General features: G+C 39.9%; 1 protein-coding gene across 1 annotated transcript; it reads left to right on the forward strand.

Moving 5' to 3' along the window:
- The first annotated feature begins 7137 nt into the window (after positions 1–7137).
- On the forward strand, positions 7138–20978 carry COPB2 (coat protein complex I subunit beta 2). The gene is made up of 22 exons (XM_085069714.1): positions 7138–7286; positions 8449–8586; positions 8839–8925; positions 9709–9835; positions 10346–10494; positions 11613–11759; positions 12899–12998; positions 13132–13274; positions 13492–13691; positions 14004–14114; positions 14376–14464; positions 14541–14647; positions 14950–15093; positions 15735–15865; positions 16160–16367; positions 16594–16704; positions 17521–17735; positions 18001–18093; positions 18173–18353; positions 18467–18535; positions 20138–20230; positions 20619–20978. The coding sequence occupies exons 1-22, from the start codon at positions 7284–7286 to the stop codon at positions 20712–20714; spliced, it is 2742 nt and encodes a 913-aa protein (XP_084925840.1). The 5' UTR covers positions 7138–7283; the 3' UTR covers positions 20715–20978.
- Positions 20979–21143: the final 165 nt, after the last annotated feature.

The raw sequence follows: 21143 nt of genomic DNA on the forward strand, positions 1-21143 counted from the left end.
ATGAGATACTGTCTACATATTATTAAAATTCAACAGTTTTAATTTTGAAAACCATATAAAAATAATCCATATCCATTTTTATGGAATAATTCATAAATGCTATAAAACTACGTGTGGGTGATAGTTATTATCACTACTTGGAGGGAGGGGGAAGCTGACTTTATTAGAGAATGGCAGCATTTGCAAGAACAGCAGCATGAGAGTTAAACCAGAAACCTTTAGGATTAAAGGCTTAAACTTTTTTAGTCAAAACTGAGACTCTATACTGATCCTCATTCTTTAATAGACTGTGTACTTCGTCTTTGAGAATGGATTTGTCCAGAAGATCTGAATACTGCAAATCCTCTGTCAGGTTCTATTTATGCAATATATTGACCAAGGATTGAAAAAGAGATATTTAAAGCTAAAACATTAAAGCTCATTAATGGATACAGCCTGAGTTTAAAAATTCAAACAATGGACAGAGATAGTTGGGATAACTTGCAGTCTTCAGACTACCTGAAGAGGGTACATAGCAAACACTAATATTATTGAATTATATATATATGACTGTATCTCTGAAAAAATTAATGATTCGGGTTCTACTAGAAATGGGAAAACAAGAAACAGTGCTTGTATAGGACTTGTATACACAAATATATTGTTACATTTGCCTCTGGCTTTATGTGTGATTATTATAAAGGAACAAGGATAAAATTTAATATAGCTTTCATCACTGCCTGCTCTCCTACATAAACAACTTGGTACTGTGTTATTGTGAAGAAAAAGCTGTTGATACAAAGACACACATTCTGTGCTACAGAAATGCCATAGAATTCTGGGTGTTACTTATTTTCTGAGCGCAATGCAAACTCATAAACGATGTAACTATGCAGCTCCAATCATAAATATAGAGCAGTTTTGACCCTTCCAAGAAAAAAAACTATCTATTTTTAAAAAAAAAAAAAAAAAAAAAAAGCTCCAAACCTGGGACAAAGCCACCTTTTATTTGACAGGCATCTCTTGAGAAAATAGTGTTTGATTATGGTCATATTTTGGGTTTCTAAAATGTTCTTCTGACACCCTGTCTAAATTAGCCTGCCATGAAACCAAAACATAGTAGCAGGGGTTTAGTTTTCTGTGCCTAGCACACCACATGCCTGACCTGCATTTGAGCCCGTGGTGAAACGACTGCTATCAAATTCTAAAATCAAAAGATTGCCCATAGCAGAGCAGTGGGCTGTGTGGGGTGAGTGCTGAAGCAGCAGGATCTTAGTGACAACAATGACATCTGTGCTTTACTCTCAATCTCCTTCCCTTTGTTCACTGAGAATCCACAAGTGAAAGACAATTGTCTGATATCACTGCACAGCCATAAAAGAGTTTTAACATCCTTATTTGTCCTTGGAAACAGACACTAGTGTAGGATATTTAGATATTTGGATTCTGGATTGTTCTGCACATCATAAAGATGTTGCAGTGGGAGCTGAAGCCTCACTGGTGCATCTGGAAAACACAAAACTATCAGATCAAGAGAAAACAACCAACTTCCTTCCTTCACAAGCTACAGTCAATTGCCAAAGTCTGACCTCTAACCTTTCATGCTGACTAAGTGTCCACAGTGTTGCTCCTAAATTTCCTTTTATTCCTTTTATTTCTGGATAAAAAATAACTCTATGTCAATTTTGCCTAACTTCAATAGAAAACAAACACTGTAGTTTTAGTTTTTAAGAGGCCTGGCAACCAATACCATTCAATAAAGATTTTTTTGCAAGCTTATGGAAAACCTGATGCTGAATCATTTCCCAAGAAGGCTCCAACTCCGTAGTCAGCAGCGATAAAGTAATAATATATAATAGCAAATAAAAATGAAAATCACAGAATCTTCTTGCCCAGAAATCCATATCATTACAGAAATTTTAAGTAGCTACTGGACTGATATTCATCAGACAAGAAGAAACAATTTTATAGGTTTTCTAGTTCATGTTATCTCAACACTATATTCAGGGCAAACTAAACTGCTCACTGAATCAGATCTTAGGAACAGTTTGGCAGGTTTGAAGATGAGCAGAGAAAATGGAATAAGTTTATCTGAACCTCGAAACTCAATAAAAGAACATTAGCACCAACATTCAACTACAGTGAAAGGCATTGTAAATCTGATAAAGAAAGAAATTATGAGCTCCAAACTTGGAATACCTGGGAGGATATAAACTGCTGCCTTCTGAACCACTTCTGTGGTTTCAAGACCTGCCCTTTTGCCACCAATCTTAATGGAAATGGAATCATGCCAAAGCTGGGACTGTGGCCTCCAGGAAATAAAACAAGAAGCAAGTCATAATAAATCAGAAGCACTAACAGGTCAATCAAGATGGTTCTTGTTAAGTGATTACATGAATGACACAGAGATAGCACTTATCTAATGAATCAAATGTGCCCAAAGAAGCTGTAGCACAAGAGGTCAAGAAACTGGAGTCTTTATATTATGTACAACACTTTGTTCTCTCTCACTGACAAGCTTTTTTTTTATAAGAGTTGTCTGTTTAAAGACATCTCTCTCCTTGTTATTAGCATGTGGGTATCACATACTAGTGTGCCACCACAATTAATATTTTATATTTTCTCTTTAAATTAAGTCCATATCAGATGATGCCTTGCTGATTATCCTGTTCCTGATTTTAAAGATGGTGGTATTTGTGCTCACTTAAAATCCTCTAAAAAATAGTAAACCTTTCTACAGAAAGTCTGAAATACATCATCTTGTTGAGATTAAGATATCCAGTACAAAAAAAAATCCAAACCCATGTGGCTGAAGTTTGGCAGAATTGTAAGTTGAAAAGGCAGGTCGGCAATAAAAGTGTCAGGCAATATTATTTTAGATGCTATCAAATATAAAATTTCCAATCCCTTCTTTACTTACTGCAGTATCTAGTTTCTCTTATGCACCACATATATGATTGCATTTGAAGGAACAACCATTTTTTGAAACTGTCAGTTTATGCACCATCAGACTGTTACTGACAGGTTTCAGGGGTTGGAGAGGATGGGATTATATTTTTTCTAATATGAACTCCAGACTTTTGACAGTTCTCATTTCTTTACTGGCATTTTAATTCCTCATTATTCCAGTCAGTTTAATGCTTGGTACATGAGGCAGGATTGCATTGAAGGCTAGGATGTTTCCAAGAGAATAAGAGACAGGCTGGGCATCTCAGACTAAAAGAGACAAACTGCATTCCACAACACTGCTGTGTCCCTGAGCCACCACAAAGTGAAACACTACTGCAACAAGGGAGGCTTTAATTCAGATTTACAGTGAGGTTTGTCTCACAGCTCTGCCACCTACATGTTAATAACACCTTTCCTTTAAACCCACCATGATCCATCAATCTTTACTATCTTCCAAGTTAAGACTGCAATGAGTTTTGCTTCAGTTCGCTGCACTGCAAGTATTAACTCCTGGCAATCAAGAGCACAGCACATTAATTTCACATATGAAACAAACACTTTACAATACTGTAGAGCTGACCTAAAGATGTAAGTGCCTCTGTTTCTTCTAAAAGCAAGGATCTTATGAGAATAACACAGTAATTCAGGTTACAAGGTAACTGACAGAACACTTAGGGAATTAGTAAGCCATCAACACCACCTTAGTAAGTCAAGATCGAGGCACCGATGAGCTGAGCCCCAAAGTGAAATGCAGCTATCCCAGGAGGTGCCACATAGCCCCAGAAGGAAAAGCAGCAATGGCTGAAATCTGGAGAGAGAATTTGCATCCTGGGTAGATCAATCAAGGCAAAGAAACATTGGACCTCAGGACTGCACTGTCTGCTGCAGCAAGCAGCAGCACACATGATATTTATTACACCAGGTATGAGTCTACCTGACAGCATTCAATAGCTGAAAATTAATTTTCTCACATATAGGATGAGCCACACAGATATGGCTCTTATTTCCAGACCTCTAGTCTTTACTTGAGAGAAAAAGAAAGTGGACTGCTATTTTATTGTTAAAACACCCATTAAAATTAATTTAGTACACTAAGGATAAACTATAGGTGCTTGTGATTGGTATCTCAAACTGCTTTGATATGTTCCTTTGAAATAATGATATTGTACTTCTTATTTTAATCTTTCAAAAAGACTTTTTATTGCCATACAAATTCAAAACCTGCCAATAATTTCACAGCCAAAAGGATCTAACCTGAAATCTAAGAAAAGTAAGACTGAGTGGATCAACTCTTCTGAGAGCCAATTATTTGGGTAATAAAAAAGGTCCTTTTTGATGCTTTCCATTGAGAACTTTCAAGAGCTTTAAAAGCAGCTTTGCACCTGCAGGAAATGTGTCCTGCAACACCTTATTACCAGTTCCTTTATTATACTCTTATATACACACATATAGCCACAGTTTCCAGAAATGCTGCTCGTGTTTCTGACAAGAAGGCAGTTGTGGACTGACTCTACACCCTTCATTGTAAACATTCTGTACAGCCTTATTCTGGTTTTTGAAGGAAGCCAGGCCTGTGGCTGCACTCTACTTACCTGTCACCATCTCATCATTTCCCTACATCACTCTCTCCTCTCCCCTCTCCCTGTCTGTGGTCATAAAGATAGCAGTTACCTACGGGAGACAGACAAACTCAGGTTTGTGCCCTTCCTCCAAAGCAAAGAAAATGCTAGGTTTCTCTCAGGCCTGGGGGGAAAAAGCCAAATGCCCAGCACAGGTGTGTTGCTCCAGGGATGCTGTAGCAAGTGCTACTGCCTGGCCAAGCAGGCAGAGGCAAGAAAGGGGCACTGAGGAGCTTCAGGACAATGCCCACTAGAAGCAAAGTTACCTCTGTTTCACTGTTCTGGAACAAAACATTGTGTTGGGGGGCAGGTTTCACCTGAAAAATACCTTTCAGTAAACAAGCATTAGAATAGCTGTTGAGTCACACAAAAGAACCTGAAGTAGAGATTGTGTTCTCCTGTAATCCCTGCACTGAAAGACTTCTTAGAGACAGCCCATGATTCCAGCTGTTTTGTGTACAAACCTCAGTGAAACAGTGACCAGCACAGGCGATGCAGGAAAGAATGTGAAAGGCAAACAAACACATAATATATTTCCTCTGTATACCCATTTAATTTCCACAGTGGATCATAGTTTTAACTCAGAACTGGTACCCAACTGGTAAACTTGCCTCTAACAGCTGTGTGGGATATTTCTCATTTCAAATTTAATTGCTTTTTTCATTTCTTCTTTCCTACTGTAAGGTCAGTCTTGGCTTATACCCTGTGCTTTTTCTCTCCCCCTTAGCTTTTCTATTATTACAACTTCACAGGAGAAGTTAACACCAAAATAATTTCTTCTTTTCTCTGCAGTTATTTTCTTGACTAACAAGCTCTATACCTTCATCTTTCCTTTGCCTTGCTTCATCTTTAATTGCCCTGTAATAGTCTTATCTCTCTCTGGACAGGACTTCATTGAGTTTTTCAAGGAAAAACATACAATGTGTGCTGTATATCCCCCACTACCTACATTTCCTACTATGGTATCTTTCCTCTACATCTCTTATTTCCATGTTCCACCTCAGATGTCTAAAAATCATGAACTACACTCAAAAGTCATACATTTTACCCAGATCATTCCTTTTAGGCAAGTTTATCCAGATTCTGCATCCTCAAATTCTGTACTCAAACATTTTCAGTGTTATTCATTATACTGTAGAATCATCACTGTAATGAATTCAAAGTGGAAAGCAAGCCTTAAAGAAAGCTGAAAGTCTAAACTCACCTATAGCAGTTGACAATGCTGTGCCTCTTTTCTTGCTTCAGGCATTTCTCTTCTCACTTTTCATTAGACTTGTGGGGTTTTTTCAAGTTTTAATTATCTGTCTTTTCTCCCTTGGAGTGAAAATGACAAGAATTGCAGCAATCATTCTGTCCCTCTCCCTTTTGTTTGTTTATGTCCTTCAGACTGTAAACACTTCAGGCCAGCGTAATCCTTCTTGCAGTGTTGTGGGATAGAACACACAGAGCTCCTAATCCCCAAATGAACACTTGTATCGAAAGGAGAATTTTCTTTAACTGAATCCCAATGAATATAAATATCCTGCGTGTTATTCCTCTCCTTTATACAACGAAATGTGGGGGATGCGATTTTTAGAGATGGAACTTCAATCTGGCAGCAGGGGTAGGAGAAATTTCCTCAACAGTGGTTCCTTGTGCTCTGGTGTTTCCCAAACCCTCCCATTCCCCACGTCTCTATGAGATGCTGTTTGCAGTTGCAGCAATTTTAGCTGACAAAATTATTAAGAAGTGTGTCACATCGCCTGTCACAAGGTCTGCAGGAGTGACCAGGCTCATGTCTTTGAGAGAGATGAGCATGCTGGGCTCCGGTCACCCCACAGTGCTGTAACCAAGGAGCTGTCCCCTCAGGCAGTGTCACCGCTGCGCACACTGGGGCTGCAGAGGGGGACAGGAGCAGGGGCACTCGCACCGGGACACTGCCCGGGAGCTCTTCAGCACCGCCCTCCTACTGAGAGGTACAAGGTCACACGGGGGACACGGAGGGGACACTGAGGGGACACGGTTTTGGGCACCACAATAAAAAAATAGCCATTAAGCTATTCTAGAGTGTCCCAAGGAGAGCCCCGAGGATGGTGAAGGACGGGAAGCCGTATGAGGAGTGGCTTAGGACACTTGGTTTGCTCAGCCCGGAGGGGACCGAGGGGAGACCTCTTTGTGCTCTTCAACATCCTCACATGGGGAAACAGGAGCAGCTTCTGATCTCTTCACGTTTGTGACTGGAGACAAGACTTGAGGAAATGGCAAGAAGCTGACTCGGGGGGATTAGGTTGGATATATCAAGAAAATATCGTTCATCAGAGGGTGGCTGGGCACTGAACAGGCTCCCTAGGGCAGTCGTCACAACACCAACCCTGACAGAGTTCAAGTGTTTGGAAAACACTCTCAGACGTGTTGCGACTCTTGGGATGTTGTGTGCAGCCCCAGGAGTTGGGTTCGATGATCCTTATGAGTCCCTTTTGGTTCTAAATCTGCGATTCCACAGCTCCCACCGCCCCCTGCCGTTCGTGAGGGAGCGCGCGCCGACTACAACTCCCAGCCTGCCCCGCGCGGCACCGCCGACTACACATCCCGGCATCCCACAGCGGTGCCTGGTTCTCGCGAGACGCCGGGACGCCGTGGCGGCACTGTCGCGAGAGCGGCGGCCCCGGAAGCTCCACGTCGGAGGTCGGATCGTGCCCGGCGGCAGAGGGGAGCGGAGCGGAGCGGAGCGGAGCGGCACCTCGGCACTGCGGGGCCATGGTGAGCGCGGCAGGGACACTGTCCCGGGGTGCGCTCGGTGCGACCCCGCTGCGGGGGGCTGACCATCCCTCCCGGCCCAGCGCGGCACGCAGCCCCGCGATGGCGGAGGCGGGGGGCAGGAGGGGCCGGGCTGGAGCGGCAGCGCAGTGCTGCCCTGGGTGCTCCTGCAGCCCACCGAGCGGCTGTGCCGCTGCTCACAGTGCCTGGGCACTGCGGATCGGCCTTGCCCGGCCCGGGAGCTGCAGATCCCAGCGGTTCTGAGGATAAGCACAGACCCGAGTGCAATTGTTACTGCCTTCCTGGTGTTTCTGGCAGGAGAAATGAACCCCAAATTCAGCTTTGCCACTCGATGTCATGTCTGCAGTACAGGCACTATATAATAAACTAGGTGGTGTTTCTCATTGCAGTGTCTAACATATATAACAGCAGGTTTTATGAGTACGTGCAGTGTTCTTTGATCAGCTATTATCCACGAAGTTCTCTGAGATAAAAGCAGCGTTAAGTGATCTCAACTCAGTGTCTAAATGGCTCTGTAATGCCTCGAATATTTTAGAAAATCGCATTGCTAGACTTCATGCCTTTTAAATATTCTGGCTTTACATTGGCAGTGACGTAAGTGGAAGGTTACAGCCTTCTTTGTAAGGGAAAGACTTTAACTTTCCCCTCTCTGTTTCTGCAATGTAGTGTTCCATTCTGAAATGTGATTTTGGAATTGGGAATGGAAGTAAATCTGTAATGGGTAAATGTTGCTGTGCTCTATTGTGATAACTGACTTTTCTTCTTGGTTTATCAAGTGAAGTAGCAGGAAGATTAATTTTCTAACATTTGTATTAGGAGCAAGTTCTCTTTGATTTGCTTTTGTAGTTCAGGGACAGTAGGAAGATGTGCAGTGCATTTTTTGGGGTTTTTGACCATACTGGAGATACTCTTTACAATATGAAGAAAATCTCAATTTCAATAATTTAATTAAATCGATCCATTGATTTTGGGGATGCAGTGCTTGCTACAAAAACAAATACAGACATGGATAGCAAAGAGTAGTAACCTGCCTGCCTGAAAAGCAGGATTGAATCCCTTTATTTTAAGAGCTTCAGCTTTCCTTTGTCCTTTCCTGTGCCAGTTTCCTGTTCAATAACCTGCTATTCCCAATTCTCTCCCCCAGCCTCTCCGCCTGGACATCAAGCGGAAGCTGACGGCGCGGTCAGACCGTGTGAAGAGTGTGGATCTGCACCCCACCGAGCCATGGATGCTGGCCAGCCTGTACAACGGCAGTGTCTGTGTTTGGAACCACGAAACACAGGTGATGCCTGCACTTTTCCCTTAGGATGAAATAGTCATAAGTGACAGATGTGTAGCTAGTGTTGAAAAATTGAATTTATGCAAGAATCTTAAATCAATGCCATTAAGTGACTGTGCTCTCCTCTGTGTATAAAAGTCACAGTATTAGTAGACAAGGAAGGGACATACTGGACACTGTTAAGAAAATATAAAGAGCTGATTTCAAAATTGTTTTTTTCTCCAGTGCTATAAACTTAACTATTTTTATTTGTAGACTCTGGTGAAGAATTTTGAAGTGTGTGATCTGCCCGTGAGAGCTGCCAAATTTGTGGCGAGGAAGAACTGGGTTGTTACTGGAGCTGTAAGTTGTTCTCCTCTTGTGATTTCTAATGCACCTGCACTTTCTCTAATGTATTTTCATTCCATTACTTTGTGCATCACGTAATAATCTGATCTGATATGAATTTGTAGAAGAGAAGGAAATACTTCACTACTGTTTCCCAGAAACTTTCTCTTTTAAGGAAGCTTAGAAGCTTAAACTTTTCACTTCAAAAGAGAGCAACCTGCTAAGGTGATTAACACTGCAAGTACTGCCAGGTAGATGTAGTTCAACTGGCACCTTAATGGTGCTACTTTAACTAAGATAAAACTGTTGACAATCCTCAGTAAGGTGAATTAGAAATTGCTTTCTGCTTTTGTTCTTGGTTATACTAAAAATAAATGTTTTTGTTTTGATCACTGTTACAAAAAAAAATCTGTGCTTTTATTCATTTATAGAATGAATATTTTTTGGCTAAATTAAGGTAGTGCCTAAATATTTTTGTCTCAACTTTCTTTGCCTAGTCTTCTGCCCTGCACACAGAGTAAACATTTCATTTCATTATCCTGTGCTGCCATGACCTAGTTACTATTAAAAATGAAAATTTGGTTGAAGTTTTTTCTGTTTCAAAAATTACTTGGAACAGCAATATGTAATTTATAGCCTTCTGAATCCAAGTATAATTTGTATCATTAGCAAACAAAATTCTGTAAACATTTTGTTGTCTTCAGTGGTGGAGTATTTTTTTCTAGCTCCCCTTCATTGCACAGAAGGTGCACTATACAAGAGCCTTATTTTCATGGTGGCTTTTCTTCCCTTTCCCAGGATGACATGCAAATCCGAGTTTTTAATTACAACACCCTGGAAAGAGTTCACATGTTTGAAGCCCATTCCGACTACATCCGCTGCATTGCTGTGCATCCCACACAGCCCTTCATCCTCACAAGCAGTGGTGAGACTCTTTGGGGATATTTTCATATGCAATAAGTAGCTATTTTCAGGCTTCTGTTTTCTGTGTAGTGAGGGATTGCAAGTAGCCAGCATGAGAGTTGTCACTTTGTTGGTTTTTTGCTAGACGCATTCCTGTTTCTTTAATGGAATATCAACTGCACTTACAGTTTAAAATATAATAGCAGAATAGGTATTGCAGAACAAAGAACAGGGCCAATTGCTTCCTGTCTGCCCACTATTTTAAGATTAATAATTCAACTCCTTAATTCCTAACCTGCTTTTCAAAGACAGATATATTTGGTTTTAGTTTTATCACCATTTTACTGGACAACTTTTGAGAAATTTTTACTGCCTGTGGTCCTTCTGCAAGGACTGGTAATCCTACAGATGAAACCAGATTATTAGCAGTGCCTCCTTTCCAGCCTTTAACATGAAGTTATGGAGGATTATGTATTGTAAGAATGTGGTTACCACTCACTGAAGCTTTGTTGTTTGTGGTATTTTTTTTCAGATGACATGCTGATTAAACTCTGGGACTGGGATAAAAAATGGTCTTGTTCTCAGGTCTTTGAAGGACACACCCATTACGTCATGCAGATTGTCATAAACCCAAAAGACAATAATCAGTTTGCCAGTGCCTCTTTGGACAGGACAATTAAGGTAGAGAAACTGTATTTGGGTTTTTTAGTCATTAAGTGATAATCAGCATATATGGATGACGGGTCAGTATTCTTAAAAGCATGTGTAATAATGGAATTTTAATTAAACAAAGACCTAGACATTGATCCAGGTACCTGCTAAGTAATTCAGTAAATTTACCAGATTACCTGTTGCCTTTAATCATTGAAAAGAAGTTTTAAAATTCTTTTAACTGCTGCATTTCCATTTGGATTACACAGAGGTACTGGAGAGGAATAATGGTTATACTGTCAGTGAGTGGTTTGGGAGTATTGGAACTATGTAGTGGATAAAGGCTTTAACTGTGCATTGACAAGAAAAAACTAAACCGTGGTAAAGGTGTCTCTCCCATTACTGTCATGTTTTTGGCTGTCCATGGTATTGTTTCCAAAGATGCCTTCAGCCTTCTCATGGTAGCCCCTGATGAGTCTCATTTGCTGTGAAGCTGTTACTAAATATCTGTGACTACAGATTTGCAGCCTCTGAGCAGTGACACTGCCTCACATTTCCTGTACATTATCAGTATATTGGCTGTAAAAAGCTAGGTTTGATTTCATATGTCCCACAGATGTTGAGATCAGGTGCATGTAAATGTTGATGTGATAAACATGAGAAAATAGTAGTATATCTAGACTTGACTTGCTTCATTTTGTATCCCCATTTAACATGAGATTTGATAATCATTTAATGTAACTGGAAAAAACAAAATTCAGGATGCAGTTGGAGGAAGCTCATGTATGATAATAATTAGTTATTAGTTACTTTTATAAACACATACTGCTTCTTAAAGGCAGTGCCTTATACAGTTGCATGTAATTAAAAAAGTTTAAAGAAACCAGTTCCATTGTTTAGAGGTATGAGCAGAGCATGGGCAACTCAGCATGTTATTTATGTTTGTTGGGGGGAAGGACTGTTAGTTCACTGAGCAGTTGTTGAGGTTCTTCACTAACAAGACAACTGTTATTTTGGAATTCTGTATTATTTCTCTTTGGACTTGTAAAGCACATCTGGATACCTGTTGTGTTTGGCAAGGGTGACCTGGGCACAAAAGATTGCTAAGTACACATGGCTGATGTTTTGTTGGGTCTTTTGTGGCCAAGGTGTGGCAGCTTGGATCATCATCTCCCAATTTCACCCTGGAAGGCCACGAGAAAGGAGTGAACTGTATTGACTATTACAGTGGTGGGGACAAACCATACCTCATTTCTGGGGCAGATGACCGACTGGTGAAGATCTGGGACTACCAGGTGTGTGCTCAGCTCCTCAGGAGCCTTTGTGCAGCTTGAAACATTGGGCATAAAGTTTCTGTTGGTTGCATTAGGGTTTTTTCTTTTAACCTGTTGATCTCTGCCTTTTAGGCTTCGTGTTTGTGGATTAAGGTGTTCCTCTTTATGTTCGAGTGTAAATACTGCTTGTGTATCAACTCTTTCAATCCCTTCACTTCTCACTATTTTTCCCTTAGTTCTTTATTGCTTTCCCCTGCTCCTGTTTCATCCTGTACACATTTGCCCAGGCTCAGGTGTTGCATGCACACACAGGCATTTACTTCTACTTGACAAGAGCCCTGTTTGAATGCTCTACAAGAAAGAGACATGAAATCCAGGAATTCAATTCAGTTGCTGGAGCCTAGAATTCATAAGTTCTTCCTGTGTACAAATATCTGAATGGCCAGAAGGGCAAGACCAAAGTTGTTAGGTGGTGCTTCCTGGTTGTTAAAGCTTATTGCTATAGAGTAATCAAAGCCCAAAAGTTGAAGCTGGCACTGTTAATTTAAGCATTCACTGAAGTAATGAGTGTGACACCGCAGTGCTTGAAATTTTGCCACCATGTACAGCTGGAGACACCAGATTCATACTCCAGTCTTAGTTATCTCAAGCAGAGTAGCCTTTCTTTCACAAGTATGTGAGTGAACATTCTTACCAAAGACCTAAATTAGATGAGAAAATGGTAATATAGCTACACTTGACTTGCTCCATTTTGTGTCCTCATTTAACATGAGATTTGATATTCCTTTAATATGTCTGGAAAAAAAAATTCAGGACACAATTTTTTTTTTTTTTTAAGTGATTTCAGCTTCCTATCTTGCTTTAATCTGTTGTGCTATGCAGCCCTGAGAAAGCATATTTTCTAAGCATCAACACATCTGAAGATAGAGGAAAACACCTCTGTCAAAGGGAATAAATATTTTCTTCTGGGCAGGAGGTACAACTCAATACAGTCACTATTTTTAATAGCTTAATGCTGTTGTTTAAGCACCTTGGAAATGTAAGAAATCTTAGAAATAAGTTTTCAGATAAACTTTGGATTTGGCAGAGATTTTTTTTAAGAAATAAAGGTTAAAATGTTGCACTGTGTTCTCTTTGTTTTTTTTCTTTCTTTCTTTTAGAATAAAACCTGTGTCCAAACCCTGGAAGGACACGCTCAGAACGTGTCGTGTGTCAGCTTCCATCCGGAGCTGCCCATCATCATCACCGGCTCCGAAGATGGTAATTTTGTGCTTTCTGCTGTGTGAAGGACAGGGAGTGAACTCAGGGGAGAACTCTCCTTGTGGTGTGGCTGCACACCTGCTGTCCTCCCCCTGAGGAGAGCTGAAAGGCATCCATCCCTTCCTTTCCCTAGGAACTGTGCGCATTTGGCACTCCAGCACCTACCGCCTGGAGAGCACTCTGAACTACGGCATGGAGAGGGTGTGGTGTGTGGCCAGCTTGAGAGGCTCCAACAACGTGGCTCTGGGATATGATGAAGGCAGCATTATTGTTAAGGTACAGCTGATGGTTGGGAATGAGAAATTGTGACTCATCACGGTCCTGTGGTCAGAGGAACTGATTGCTGATTCTGGGATAATATGGAAAATACTGAAATTTTGGCAGTTGAATTGGCATTTTAGATGGAGATGGACGATTTCACTTGATATTTTCAACTGAAAGGACAATCAACAATGTATTTTTTCCATAACCTAACCTCTTACTTACTTTCTAGCTTGGTCGTGAAGAACCTGCCATGTCCATGGATGCAAATGGAAAAATTATTTGGGCTAAACATTCCGAAGTCCAACAGGCTAACTTGAAAGCTATGGGAGATGCTGAAATCAAAGATGGAGAGAGGTTGCCACTGGCTGTGAAGGATATGGGCAGCTGTGAAATCTATCCTCAGACAATTCAGCACAACCCTAATGGACGGTAACACATTCTTTCACCACTTGAATATCTGGGGATTTTATAACAGGCTAAAATAAAAGAAGGGGTGCAAGGTACAAGAGCTGCTCAGTGGAGACCAAAGGAAGAGGGAATACCAAATAGCTAGAAACACAGTGCAGGAAAAAAATCCAATTTCACGACATTTTAGGAGTATCTAAAGCTTGTGCTCTGTCTGTATTTGTAGTGATTACATTGGGCATGGGAGCCTTTACCTTTATAGATAATTTACCTTCTTGCTGCTGCCTGTTGAACTGAACATAGATATCTGACAAATGCCTCTTTCTCCTGCCCCAGGTTCGTGGTGGTGTGTGGTGATGGTGAATACATCATCTACACAGCCATGGCTCTGAGGAACAAGAGCTTTGGTTCTGCACAGGAGTTTGTGTGGGCACATGACTCTTCAGAGTAAGTCTGGCACATTTTTGCCTTTGCATTACATTTGCTGCTGCTACTTTAGTTTAGTTTTCAGGCCATGAAGACCAAAACCTGCATGGATAATGAACTTTCAATAATTGCCCTGCTTTAAAAGTTTGTGTTTTTAGCACTCTGCTAGTTATAGAAGATAACTCAAATGCAGTTGTTTTGTAGCAGCTTATGATTTAATAATTTGCTACTTTGGAAACTGAATAATTGTTTTTGTTTGTTTACAATTTTATCTCTATTTAGGTATGCAATCAGGGAGAGCAACAGTGTTGTAAAGATATTTAAAAATTTCAAAGAGAAGAAGTCATTCAAACCTGATTTTGGGGCAGAAGGTAAGTACTTCTAAAATAGATATGTCGGTGTGGTTTTTGCACCACGTGGATTTCTCCCACCTTTATTTTCTTGCAGGCATCTACGGTGGCTTTCTGCTGGGAGTCAGATCTGTTAATGGCTTGGCATTCTATGACTGGGAAAACACAGAACTGATTCGCAGAATTGAAATCCAGCCCAAACACGTGAGTTTCTGCATGGGACTGGAGATATTTACCTCTATGTGTTTACTAATTTATATTTTTAGTAAAAAAAAAAAAGTTTAGTAAAAAATTTATTTTCTTGAATGAAGTCAAGCTGTAAAGATTAAAGTAATAACCAAAGTTTATCTCAGTCATGCAGCAGAAAAAGAGAAAAATTCCTGTATCTTGTGGCTTTTCAGGTCCTAAAGCTTCTAGAGTTAGTGTGTTTTAACCTCAATTTCCACATTATCCTGTCCTAGCCTGGGATTTCTAACACTGTGCCATTGTTGATTCTGATGATGCAGATTTTCTGGTCTGACTCGGGTGAGCTTGTGTGCATTGCTACAGAAGAGTCATTCTTCATTCTGAAATACCTGTCAGAAAAAGTTGCAGCAGCCCAAGAAACACATGAAGGTGTCACTGAAGATGGAATTGAAGATGCCTTTGAGGTACCTTCTATTTAAAGTGTGGAATAAGATAGATGGTAGAAGCAGGTCTTCCCAGAGTGCAGCAAACTTAGTCCTTAACATAGTCCTATTTACATTTTATTTCCCACACTATTTAGGATCACACACTATACACCTGCCTGAGAAACACTGTTAATCACTTTTTTGGGATTCCTGAGGAGTGTATCCCTGTTTGAATCCCAGCATAATAGTTCCCTATTCTCGGAGAGTTATAGAGATTATTTTTAAAATACACTTCTTGGGTCATAGCCTAATTTCTTTTCTGCAATTTTCAAGTTTTGAAAGGTTATTCAAGTTTGAGAAATAGTGAAAATATCTCATGCTAGGAAGTGTCAGAAAGCAAAATTTCAGAAGAAAAGTTATCTTTGATTGTCTTGACTTTATGTTTAGTTTGGTGCTTGTTTCCTAGATTTATAATTGGCTTAGATAAGAACTAAGGTAGCATTTATGTAAAACTAAATTATCATTTATGTACTTCTAATCTATATATAAACTTACTTTTGCAACTTGCCCAACTATTTACTTAAGTACAGAATATGGCATTGTATTTTAAATTGCAGTAGTCTTTCTGCTACCTCAAAGTACCTTTTTATGTATCTAATTAAACCAAACTTACTTTTCAGGTTCTTGGTGAGATTCAGGAGATTGTGAAAACAGGCTTGTGGGTTGGTGACTGCTTTATTTACACCAGTTCTGTGAACAGACTCAACTACTATGTTGGAGGAGAGATTGTCACCATTGCCCACTTGGACAGGTAAGTTGCTGCTTCCAGGTAGGAGTGTTAAAGGTTCTCTCAGTGAAGTGAGTTCAAGGTGAACTGTGTCACCTGCTTGCTGTCCCTTGCTTTAGAGTGATGGATAACAAGCTGGATTCTGAGGCAGCAGTGTAGTTGTGGAAGGATGAACAGTTCTGTGTGAAAGTGTACAAATAGTAAAAGTAGAATATTCTATGGGAGTGTTCTGGCTACTGTAAAAATGACAGGGGTCTTTTTTTATGGACTGTTTTGTAGTGGATTTATGGAAGCTGAGTGTTCTTTGTTTTGTTTCAGAACCATGTATCTTCTGGGCTATATTCCTAAGGACAACAGACTGTATTTGGGTGATAAAGAACTAAACATTGTCAGTTACTCTCTGCTGGTCTCAGTGCTTGAATATCAAACTGCTGTGATGAGAAGAGATTTTGGCATGGCTGACAAAGTTCTTCCCACAATTCCAAAGGAACAGAGAACCAGAGTTGCACATTTTCTTGAAAAACAGGCAAGAAAACTGCTTCTTAGTTATCAAACTAAATAAGTTTATTCACATTCTTAATTGAGTTTGCTAAGCAAAACCCAGTCATATTATCTGTGAGCATTAACTCTTATTAATTATCTCTATTTGTTTGAGAACACTGTAACCTTCTGTTCAGAGTGGTTTTGTTAAAGCATTTAAGATGATGTTTGACCTGACAGGGCCCAGCTTCACTTTCAGATTTTTATTTTAGGGCTTCAAACAACAAGCTCTTGCAGTATCTACAGATCCAGAGCATCGTTTTGAGCTTGCTCTTCAACTTGGAGAATTAAAAATAGCCTATCAGCTTGCAGTGGAAGCAGAGGTAATTATATAAATTTGGGTGATTCATCCTGATTCCAAGTATTAGCATGAATCTGAGAGTCCCTGTAAGAAATGGCAGTGGTATGTAGAGATGCAATACAACTCCCTAAACACAACTGAAGCCTCCAACTCCTTTGATGAAGTTCTTCTGCCTGTAATTCAAGGGAATCTAAGCTGTGGGCTGAGGACAGAGATTGTTGTCTGCTCAGAAAGCTACAGGAACTCCTGGAGAATACAAAACTGGAGCCAAGAACCAAGCCTTAATCTCCAGTACTTAACAGTGAGAGGGGGAAAGACAGGGCTGAAACCTTCAGACCTTTGTCCCAGCCTTGGCAATTAAATTGCTGCACAAAAAAACCTCACAGGCAGTGATTTGTCCCATCATTATTATGCAGAGAATTTATCTCACTGCTCCTGCTGTAAAATAATGAAGTTATTTATGAGGAATGTTAACTTAGTTACAGGCACAAATGCCTGCCTGCATTCTGAAGTTAACTTGGGAGCTTTAAGAGATTGTTACAGTTAATTTTTTTAAGTTATGCCTACCTCCCCCCTCCATGTTTCCTGAGAAGGTGTTTATTTTATGTAATGTTGTAGCTGTGTAGGGATATGCTTTAAACATTCACTGTGTCATGCTGGGAAGCTACAATAATCACAGTACCTCAAAGGGAAGACAAGTGTAGTCATGGCATACAGCACCTTCACAAGTAAACTTGTATTTTCATGCTGAGTGCTCTGAGAACGTTTAAATGCTGCTCAAAAATATGAATGGTTGTTTTTTTGTCTTTCCCCCCCTCTCCCCTTTTTGTATAATCAGTCAGAACAGAAGTGGAAGCAACTTGCAGAGCTTGCCATTAGTAAATGCCAGTTTGGCTTAGCCCAGGAGTGTCTCCACCATGCACAAGACTATGGAGGACTGCTGCTCCTGGCCACAGCTTCAGGAAATGCCAACATGGTGAACAAGTTAGCTGAAGGTGCAGAAAAAGATGGCAAGAATAATGTGGCATTTATGAGCTACTTCCTGCAGGGAAAGTAAGTAGCAAATGAGATTCTGATTGTTCTGTTCTGCTTTCTGAAGTGCCAAGACCCCCAGGTTCTGCTAGTGGTTAACAACAGCTAACTTAAAACTGTAGGGAGAAAGATGGTCATAGATCCTTCTCAGAAAAGCTCATGATGGCAGCTAGATTTAAAACCTGAAATGAAAACACTTCAGTGTAATAGAATAAATAGCTATTCTAATACAAGAATTTGTCTTTATTAAATTTCCTGGTTAAAATTACATTTTCAAATCTTTTAGGCTTGATTCATGTTTGGAACTCCTGATTAAAACTGGGCGTCTCCCTGAAGCTGCTTTTCTTGCACGGACGTATTTGCCAAGCCAAGTTTCAAGGTAATTTCTAAGCACATGCAGAGCATGAATTGCATTGTCAGAATGAACTGTCTGTAACAAACCTGGTTTGCATCTCCAGGGTTGTTAAACTCTGGCGGGAGAACCTCTCTAAAGTCAATCAAAAAGCCGCTGAGTCCCTTGCTGATCCTACAGAATATGAAAATCTTTTCCCTGGACTAAAGGAAGCTTTTGTTGCTGAAGAGTACGTTAAGCAAAGTCTTGCTGACTTGAGGCCAGCCAGGGAATACCCCCTTGTCACTGTAAGTAGAAGGTTTTGCTGTGTCTAGAAGAAAAACATGTGTTGCTTTAGTAAAATCAGCTCTAAGCAACTCAGTGCAACATTTAAACGTGTTACGGGTTTTTTTACTTTTAGCCAAATGAAGAAAGAAACTTACTTGAAGAAGCAAAAGGATTTGAGCCTTCTGGAATAATGACATCTCAGGTCAGTGTTACTACTACTGAGTGATGAATTCCAAGGGAGAACTGTGCTATCTTACACTAACATCTAGCCTGGAGAATATTTCACCAATAATGGACAAATTGTTCCTTTTATTACCTTGATTGTAAGCACTGCAGTTGGCTCCATGTTCTTGTGCCTCAGATCCTTCTTAATCTACATCTGTAACTACTAACAACTTTGTGACTGCAATAGTGTTTTTGTGCTTCCTTACCTTGGTTGTATTGTGAGTAATCATAGAGCCTTACCATTGAATTCATCCTACAGAAAAATAACTCCAATTGCATTTACAAACACTGCCTTGACTGCAGCTGGTTTCCTAAAAGCTCAGTAGCTGCAACTGGAAACTCTTGCATGTTACAGCAATGAAAAATACTCAGTGTTCTTTGCTAGTGTGCTGCATGGTTATGGAGTAACACTATCCCATAACTAACTGACCAGGAATCCTGCTCAGGTACTTGAACATGTGTTCTAATCAATCTAAACAAAATAATTTTTTTTACCACCTCAGTTGTCCAATTATTATGCAGAAAACACAAGTATATGGTATAAGCATACAGACTGAAATTAATACTTAAAGCTTTTCAGAGCTTTAACAGAAGACAACTCCTAATTTTGCTGATGTCAAATACACTTTACATTTGTACATAAAAGTCAGAATGTGAGAGTTTCTTAGACAGTGATGTTGGCATAGCTCTTTGAGGCTATAAATGTGGAAAATTAAAACTGCAGTGGAAACTGAAGTAGAAACAGAAAAGCTACAATTCTCTATTGTCTTTATTTTTTCCTTATAGGAGATACACTACAAAACATAGTTTTGAATATTCCTGACAGACCAGAGAAGTTAGGTTACTTTCAAGCCTCTGTGATGAATCTTTGCCTCTTGTGTATCAAAGGAATTATCATTAAAACAAAAATCAAACGTGTTTGCACATTTGTTTAAGATGATAAACATTGTTAGGGCTACCTAAAACAAATGAGAACTAGCTTGCAAGGCCTAAGAGAATCTTTGCATTCAGCTCATGATTGCATAGAAGCCCTAAACCACATTTGTCTTTTACTGCTGAGGCTAAATATGGGAAGTTTTGTAGGATATAATTAATTCTGTAATAGTTAATTGAATAGCACCATTGCTTCAATACTACTAACTGATGAATTATCTTAATATAAAACTTAAGCAGCAGTCAAGAGAGAAGAGGAAGTGTTAAACCATTGTAGGATATGGAATACAAAGCCCAGCAACTATGAAAATTTGCTGTCTCAGTCTCAACTAACTTAATCTCTCTTGCTGAAGTCCTTAAATCACTTTCTAACAGTACTTCAGTATTTTAAATGAACTGACACCTTCTGAAGGTTCTTTTCATTTTATTAGTTCCATCATCAACTGCTTCAAATAAACTGGGGAGGGAGATAGTCTCCAGTGGAGTGACGATTAGAATCCTTTCTGACTGTGAAGATGTGGCTCAAGAGTAACTGAGGGAAACTGAAAGAGAACCACTGGGAAAGGGGGTTATAGGTCTGCTGTTTACCTGCTTGTGTTGAAAGAATTTAAATTGAAAAAAACTAAAGGAATTTCTTTGCCTTTAGAAGAAGGCTGAAGAACCAGTTCCCTCTCCTAAACAAGAAGTGATGAAACCAGTTGTGCAGAATTCTGATACCCTTCCAGCAAAAGATCAAAAGGTACCAAGACAGTTTTTTGAGGGGATATATAAGCACTATTCATTTTACAGCAAAGACTTTAATTAGTGTGATTTAACAAAGCTACCAAACACTATCACTTTAATAGTCCCAGACCAGTGTTCAGAACCCTGCCCAGTGTCTGCACACTGTGCTCAGTAACAGAGCCCAGCTCAGCAGGCTTGGGGGGTTACAAGGGTGCACTTCAAACATAGCTGCTCAGAACATGGGAAAAAGCTGGGATTGGTGGAAGATGCTTCCTTACCAAGCAAGCAGCTGCTCTCTACAGCTTCTTTTAGCACTTGTGTTTCAAACATATCCTACAGATCCCATAAGCTGCCTGCCATGTAACCATAGTGGTATCCCTTCATCCAGTCTTTTCTTTCCCCAGACACTGCTGGACTTGGAAGATGACTTAGATAACTTGGATCTGGAGGATATTGACACCACAGATATCAATCTGGATGAAGAGATCTTAGATGAGTGAACAGCCTTTTTCAGATGACTGAATCATTTCCTGATTTGGTCAAAACCCAAAGGAATGAAGTTCTGTGGACTATGTGCTCCAAGTTATTTTGATTTTTGTATCACAAGTGGACCATGTACATGTAGAAGGAAGTATAGACCCAGCAACTGTACAAAGAGAATCAGCTTCCAGCGTGTTGAAATTCAAGATGTAGGCCAGCTCCACAACATATTAAAAAAAGTTTTCATTTATTAAACAATTCAATAAATCCTTTTAAACATTCTACTCCTCAGTTCTCCATTTAATAGTAATTTTTACTAAGAATAGTAGAATTCTTAAGAATAACCCAACTTCAATAGTGAATATTAAAAATACTTGAAACAAGCACAGTAGCTGACAATTAGCATTTTAATCTGAGTTTTCTCAGCACATCCACTCAGGTATATGGTT

This window comes from Lichenostomus cassidix, chromosome 9, assembly GCF_008360975.1.
Source record: "Lichenostomus cassidix isolate B80296 chromosome 9, HeHo_3.0, whole genome shotgun sequence".
Lineage (NCBI taxonomy): Eukaryota > Metazoa > Chordata > Aves > Passeriformes > Meliphagidae > Lichenostomus > Lichenostomus cassidix.

What these genes read in the sequence shown, in the direction of transcription:
- COPB2 (XM_085069714.1), top strand. An exon ending in ACCATTGCCCACTTGGACAG is followed by an intron (nt 15,866 to 16,159) that starts GTAAGTTGCTGC and finishes GTTTTGTTTCAG; the next exon opens with AACCATGTATCTTCTGGGCT. An exon ending in TTGCCAAGCCAAGTTTCAAG is followed by an intron (nt 18,094 to 18,172) that starts GTAATTTCTAAG and finishes TTGCATCTCCAG; the next exon opens with GGTTGTTAAACTCTGGCGGG.